Genomic DNA, 7477 nt, shown 5'->3' on the forward strand with positions numbered 1-7477 from the left:
AGCCCCACAGCTAACAAGTCGGTAAATTTGACACACTATTACTAGCTTGCTTTTTGTTGTTTTCTCTCAGTTTTCAAGCTCCACCTTTTCACCACTTCTTCCAAACTAAAGTTTTCCTACAACGTGCATAAGCGCACAGTGAAGATAGGGGAGGGGCTGGTCCTTTGTCAGCTCACTTTCGTGTGTTTTACATAGGAGGAAGAGTGATTGCAACTGCAGTGGAGTTGAAAAATAGGAAGTGTTGCACTTGGAGTTTTCAAGTGCAACAGTTCATACGATTTTGTCTGCTCACTTATCAATATGGCTCTCTGTCTCAGGATTATTTATATCATCACTGGACTAACAGGTATGTGGCAGGGGCTTTTAAAAATTGCTTAGCATCTCTGTTGATTTTCAATTTCCAATAGTATTAATTTGTAATTTGTAATAACTTACCAAAAGAGATTTTATTTTATTAGCAAAACATTTAATTCTGAAAACATGTAGATAATCAACAGAACTATTCTATTAAAATGTGCATTTGTTTCTTTGCAGGAGTTCACAGCATAACTACAGTCAGTAAAGTATCAGTGAAAACTGGGAAATCTATCTCCATCCCATGTCTCTATGAGTCCAAATACAGAAACCATGTGAAGTACTTTTGTGAAGGAGCTAAATGGAGATCCTGCAACGATGTAGTAAAAACAAACACAGCAGACCCTTCAGGAAAATATTCAATCTCTGATGATAAAAACCAATTTTTTTTTACTGTAACTATAAACAATCTGACAAATGAAAACACTGATTACTGGTGTGTGGTGGAGATTAATAATGGACCGGATTATGGAAAGCATTTTCAACTGTCAGTTACCAGTGGTGAGGTTCCATCTTTGTTAACATTTTAAAGTGGTTGTTATTAAAAGTTAATAGAAATAGACGTGAAATCTAAATTGCCAATGGTTTTTCAAATCTGTATTTTTGTCCTTCTATCCACTCATTACTTTATTTATTTTAATGTTTGTCCTTGAAGGGACCCCCAGTCTCTATGTGGATCATCAGATGATTACAGGATACATTGGAGAAAGCACAACTATCAGATGTCACCACAGTAACTCTGGAGAAATGAAGTGGTGCAGGCTGGGCAGGAACTGTGTGACAGGATCATCTGGATCCATAGATGGAACAACAGTGACCACTTATATGAGCGAACCAAATGTTTTCACAGTGACAATGAGTGGACTACAGTCAGAGGACAGTGGCTGGTATTGGTGTGCTAAAGGGGACATTCAGATACCAGTATATTTAACTGTTACTGAGAAACCAATCACCAGTGAGTACTGCAAGTAATTATGAACTTGACATGTGCACAAGAGATATTAGCACAATCATTGTTACGTGTATGAAATCCATCCATTTATAAATTTTAGTACTCTCAGAGATATTAGGACAATCATTGTTACAGTACTCTAGTACTGACTGTTGTTTTGTTGAATTATAGCTACTGCTCATACTTTTACTGGAGATAGAACAATTACCACATTTAAAAATGGACAACAAAGGTCAGATATCTTTTGTATTTGCAGTAGATTTAGCGACAAAACTGTTATTTTGACTAAAAACCTTTTATGCTAAACTTAATTATGTGTTCTCAAACTGCATGTTGCAGAGCTTCATTTGACCTCAAGATCCTCATCATCCCTCTGAGTGTGTTGATCTTTATTGTAATTGTGGTGTTGTTCATCTGGTTGATACTGAGAAACAGTAAGTCTTGTTAAACTTTGATTTAAATCCAAACAGTATTTACTTGAATTTATGCATTATTGTTGGCTATTTTGCATTGTTAACACAGAGTCTGTAACAGGTGCTTTGTTTTTTCTCTAGAGCAGAGAAAAGCAGACTCATCAGCCACAGCAATGGTGAGTTATATTGATTTATTTCTCTGTGAGCTTGGTACATGATTCTACAAGAATAGCTAAATTAATTGATAGGGAAAACTTTTATAAGTACAGTTTTGCAGATGTTCTAATTATTTTCTGTTTTCCAATGCAGGCCGGAGTGGAGGTAGCATACGCTGAAGTTAGACCCAAGAAAAAACACTTAGGCAAGGTAAACAACAGCTGTCCTATCAAGAAATCAAGTCTAGGATTTTCAGTGAATATACTGACATTGGAAAGTAAAATGTCTAATTGATCAAATTAATCTTCCAGTATTGTCTTCATGCATGCTCAATCATCCATAGAACGAAATCCAAAAAGTTAATCTGTTCTACGTCCAGAAGAACAGATTCAACTCTCCTTTAAAGCTCTGTATGGAAAGAGTTTGGAGTAACCAGGCTGACACCTTTCAGTCTTTCTTTAAATTACATTTTGTTTATCCTACACAGGTGGACCAGGAAGTAATATACACCAATGTGGGAAACATTAGAAGAAAATCACCCGAGGTAACCCTAACATACTACAACTATACATTTGTATTTGAGTATAAGCAGACTTTAACTTTTTTTTTCTTAAAGAATGACACGACTGTAAAGTGTTCTGTTTCCACTCCTTTTGTTTTCCCCCAGATGTCACTTCCTGAAAGTGATGGGGAAGTCATGTACAGTTCAGTTGTTACCCCCAGGGATCAATAACGTATTCTGATTCTGATTAGAAGAAAATCACCCGAGGTAACCCTAACATGTGTCTGTGAAGGTTCTCAGTCATCCAGGTCATCGTAGTCAAAGGAGCTTGCAAAGAAAAGCGTCTGGACTTCTTTAAGTTGCTTGAAGACGTTTCACCTCTCATCCGAGAAGCTTCTTCAGTTCTAAGGTCAAATGGTGGAGAGTCCATCTATGTCCACTGTGAGCGATCATCTGTGAACAGAGGCGGGGGTTTACGACACCAACTCTCTGCCATCTATAATCCAGTTTTGAGTTCCCTTCCCAGACGCCTTAACGCCCACTCACACCCTGGGCCATCTGACCTCAGGAATTCGCATGATAAGGTGGGGCCAGGTTTCACAATGAACACACCCGAAACTCTGGCTGATTGGAACCCACACCCAGTTTCACACCTTGGCTCAGGCGATTAGAGGATCATCAGGGGGTTCTTTTGTCCCTCTGTGGGGGGTCACTCCCACTGGAACTCTCCACCATTTGACCTTAGAACTGAAGAAGCTTCTCGGATGAGAGGTGAAACGTCTTCAAGCAACTTAAAGAAGTCCAGACGCTTTTCTTTGCAAGCTCCTTTGACTAACCCTAACATACTACAACTATACATTTGTATTTGAGTATAAGCAGACTTTAACTTTTTTTTCTTAAAGAATGACACGACTGTAAAGTGTTCTGTTTCCACTCCTTTTGTTTGTTCAGTTGTTACCATAAAGAAACAAGAGGGTAAATATTAAAAGACCTGAAACCAACACACACGATTTCTCACATACTGTTTCTCTCTTTTCAAATAATTTAGCTCATTATCCTCATAAGACATGATTCGCTTTAAATTTGGTCACCTTGGTCTTTGCTTTTTCTTTCTAATTGTCATATTTGTTTCTGTTCTCTGTTCTCAGGGTGAGGCAAAAGACACAGAAGTTACATGCAGCACATTAGCCAATCACTACTGAAATCTTTAAATATTAGAACTTTTGGCCTTTCTGTCTCTTTATATCTACCTTTTACTGGTGTTTTTGCAGGATACAGTGTTGTTTTTTTTTTTACTGTCAGCAGATCAGTCACCTAGCCATGCAGTATGGCTACAGATTTGCATTCTCCAAAGAGCTCACTGAACTGGTCCAGTAATGGTATAGTAATAGGATGGGACTGTTGCAACAAGTCAGTTTGTGAAATTTCTTCCACAATCAACTCTAAGTTATGTTATTGCAACCTGGAAACATTTTGGAACCACAGAATCTCAACAATGTATTGGCAGTACATGTAAAGTTACAGAGCAAGATTGCTGAGAACTGAGGCGTATAGGGTGTCTTGTCTTGTCACTTCCTGTTTTGCTTTGTATAACCTGTTCCTTTGTGTGTGTGTGTGTGTGTGTGTGTGTGTTGTGTATGTTGTATGTTTAGATTTATGGAGATTGTTTCCTGCTATTCAGTTAGTTTTCTGTCTGCTATAAACACACTCTTAAACCTTGTTGAAAGAACATCCCAGAAGAGTCGAAGCTCTTATAGTTGCTTAACTGTCAATTTTGTTTCTCAACAGGGTGAAGGAAAAGGCACAGAAGTTACATATAGCACATTAGCTACTCTCCACTGAAATATTTAAATGTTATAACCTTTTGCATTTTGTGTACCTGTATTACTGGAGTCTTTGTCAGACAAGTGCTGCAATGTGTTATCTGCTCTCATCAGCTTGTTATATGATTTTTTGTTTTTAACTGCTGTTTAAGAACTATATTCCTGCATATTTGCAAAGTGAGTCAAAGAAGTGTTGATCTGTTTGCTCTTTTATCAAGATCGTTGACATTAATCTTGTTTTTTTGTTATTTTTTGTAATAAAGAAGCATTGCAAGCATCAACAATAATGGGTAATCCTGACCTCTATCATCAGGTTGTGTGAGAACTCTCAGTGTATATCAAACATTTTGTCTTTGTTGAATGAGAGTGGAATTATATACTATTTGGAAAGATTAAGCATGCAGTCTGCCTTGATGTAAATTTTTTTAAACATAAATAAGTGTGTAATGAGTCATTCTAAAGACCTCACTAAATTGGTACTGCATCTTTGTTTCATCCTGGACACGATTCTGACACACACTAATCCTCAGCCTCCTTCCTTCCACTTAGCCTACAGTCTCAGGGTGCTACATCTTGGACTAAAACCCTCCGTGCATAGGACAGAGTCAGTGGCATCTAACTTCTCCTTTGCCCAGCTTATTAACCCAGCAGGCTATTTGATGACTGGCAGGGTGCAGGTGTTGATAGCCCAGGATTTTGTTCTTCCCATTCAGCTGAGTCCTCAAGACTTGCCTTACCCTCTGGAGGTATTTGGTGGTTGTGGCTTTCCTAGTAACTTCTTCATGGTTCCCATTTGCCTGTGAGATTCCACCTAGCTAACCTCAATGTCTGCAATGTTCCCTTCTGGAAGTGCAGTCCCCTCAGTTTGTTACCGTATGACTCAGGGCTGGACGGGGACAAAAATTCAATATGGCTAGTGGGCCATATATCTACATATTAGATTAGATTAGATTAGATGAAACTTTATTAATCCCTCGGGTGGGTTCCTCTGGGAAATCCAGTAGCAAAGCACCGAAAGAAGTTGCATGTTACAGATACATTAAGGGGAATGAGAGTAAGGATATAAGCATAAATACACCATATATACACATATATAGATACGGAAAATACAATATGGATATATAGGATTGCTCATTTGAGTAAGTATATTGCACAGTGATTATTGCACAGTCAAATATAAGAAAAAAGACAAAACAAAAAACAAATATTGCAAATATTGCACAGTGTAGAAAAGCACCTACAACTCAGTTGTTCCCGCCCTCCCTTGTCCCCCTGTTTCTCCTCCCTCTCCCCTCCAGTGAGGAGTTAAACAGTCTGATGGCGTGTGGGACAAAGGAGTTTTTAAGTCTGTTGGTTTTTGACTTTGGGAGAAGATACATATATCTATGCATTTCATTTTGTTTGACAGGTTTTAATCAGGTTGGTACAGTTGCTGTTATTTATTTCTTAGTTGCATTGCAGCATGTGACAATTAAAAATTACACTTTAGCTGTTAGCAGTGGCTCATGCTCAAAGTAGCCATTCATTTAACCCAAATCCTTGAATCTCTCATATCCTATTTATGTTCCTCCATCTATACTCTTACTCTTTGATTTCATCTTCCTTCATCTCTTTCTCACTTCTCTACAGCTGGTGCTCCAGCAGCAGCCTTCTGTGACTGTTGTGGTCGCAAATTTTGAAGCCATCATGATAACCTTATCTTCACCAGCGATTTGGAGGTCCAGCTTTTTTTTTTTTTTTTTTTTTTTAGATCCAATTGAAATCAATGCATTGAAAATGATTCTGTGGGAAAAGAGTAGTATTCTTGGAACAGTTTAATACACTGCATCATATGAACAGGAGGAAAAATACATACAAACATTTTACCTGAGAATTAAATAGCAGAAAGCAAGCAAAGCAAAACCCCAGGGTGTACAGGTTTAAGCGCATGCAGATTGGGACCAACCCCACCAGACAGATAGCAGTAAAAAAAGCTCAGAGGGTTTTCCCAGGTCCTCTTTTAAAGGTGCCAGTAGTCCCACCTCCTGCTGCTGAGTAAGTTTCCCATGCGGCCAAAAACAGTAGGTGCAGGGTCAAGTATGGGCCAGGGCCATTTCCCAGAGGGGCACCCTTAAAGGCTACGTTCACACTGCAGGTCTTAATGCTCAATTCCGATTTTTTGATCAAATCCGATTTTTTTGGTCTGCTCATTCACACTACAAATAAAATGCGACAGCAAACGCTCTCTAGTGTGAACGCTCAGAGCGGCCCGCATGCGCAAAAGAAGACGTCACACACAACGCGCTCTGTTTAGACCCAGAGCAAACAATATTGTTTGACTGATGGCCCTTAATATAAAGACTTCGGACTTTACGTTTCCCAATTTTTGCTTTAAGTTATTTTGTTATTTACATAATAATGTAAATAACCTAATAATGATCCTTATTGCTGTTTTAGAGAGGAGCGGTGCTTCAAAGGATAGCTGCAGATTTCTGTCAGAATCTGCAGATTATGTACAAATAAAATGTTAACGTTTCTCCAACGTTGTCTTCCCAGCAGTTTCACCGGATGGCTAGGAAGCGTTCGCGATGTCGTCTCGGTCGCTGATAATTGGCGTCTGTCTTGTGTCGGTGACGTAAAAGACGGATTTAATGCGACATGACCATTCACACAGCAGTCGCTTTCTGAAACATCGGATATGTACCACATACGAAAGTGACCCAGATCGGATTTGAAAATATCGGATTTGTGCCGTTCACACTGTCATACCATGATCGGATATGGGTCGCATAGGGTCAAAAAAATCGGATTTGATGCGCTTTCGCCTGCAGTGTGAACATAGCCCAAGTTTAACCATTTGCTTTGTCTTCTGACAGTAGGTCAAAACATAGTGTGGTGGCAGATTTCTTTTCTCATGTATTAATCACATATTTCAACTATATCACTTTAGTATAGTAAGAGTACTCCTGTCACCAGTTTGTTTGCATGTGGAATGTGATCATAAGTGGGGCCCAAGTTTTATTGCACCTTCACAGCAGACTCATTTTCCTCTTGAGGACTCTGGACATCCTGTTGCAGATGAGGTGACGGTTGGTCGGAGCTTTTCTTACACTGAACAGTTAAGGATCTGCTAATAATTGATCTGCTGTGGAATGTTCTTTGTTTAAGAGTGTCTGTGTCTGCGTATATAAGATGTAAGGGCGGTGTTAGGTATTTTAGTACCATGGTAGCATTTACTGGATATTGTTTTATAGTGACATTATACAGGAAAACTCTGTCATTCAATAAGGCCCCTTTG

At 38.9% G+C, this 7477-nt stretch overlaps 1 protein-coding gene across 2 annotated transcripts; it reads left to right on the forward strand.

Moving 5' to 3' along the window:
* The first annotated feature begins 209 nt into the window (after positions 1 to 209).
* Positions 210 to 4487, forward strand: LOC146561007 (polymeric immunoglobulin receptor-like). 2 transcript variants are annotated; one of them, XM_085296675.1, is made up of 10 exons: positions 210 to 346; positions 535 to 855; positions 1010 to 1309; positions 1478 to 1538; positions 1646 to 1740; positions 1861 to 1895; positions 2029 to 2085; positions 2363 to 2419; positions 2543 to 2644; positions 3526 to 4487. In XM_085296675.1, the coding sequence occupies exons 1-9, from the start codon at positions 301 to 303 to the stop codon at positions 2606 to 2608; spliced, it is 1038 nt and encodes a 345-aa protein (XP_085152801.1). In that variant the 5' UTR covers positions 210 to 300; the 3' UTR covers positions 2609 to 2644; positions 3526 to 4487. The 2 variants fall into 2 exon arrangements, with proteins under 2 accessions (XP_085152801.1, XP_085152800.1); XM_085296674.1 differs by having other exon boundaries at positions 2543 to 4487.
* The last annotated feature ends 2990 nt before the right edge of the window (positions 4488 to 7477 follow it).

This window comes from Mchenga conophoros, linkage group LG13 (genome assembly GCF_057382185.1).
Source record: "Mchenga conophoros isolate Kocher_MC1m ecotype Shallow Benthic linkage group LG13, M_conophoros_male_GT1.1, whole genome shotgun sequence".
Lineage (NCBI taxonomy): Eukaryota > Metazoa > Chordata > Actinopteri > Cichliformes > Cichlidae > Mchenga > Mchenga conophoros.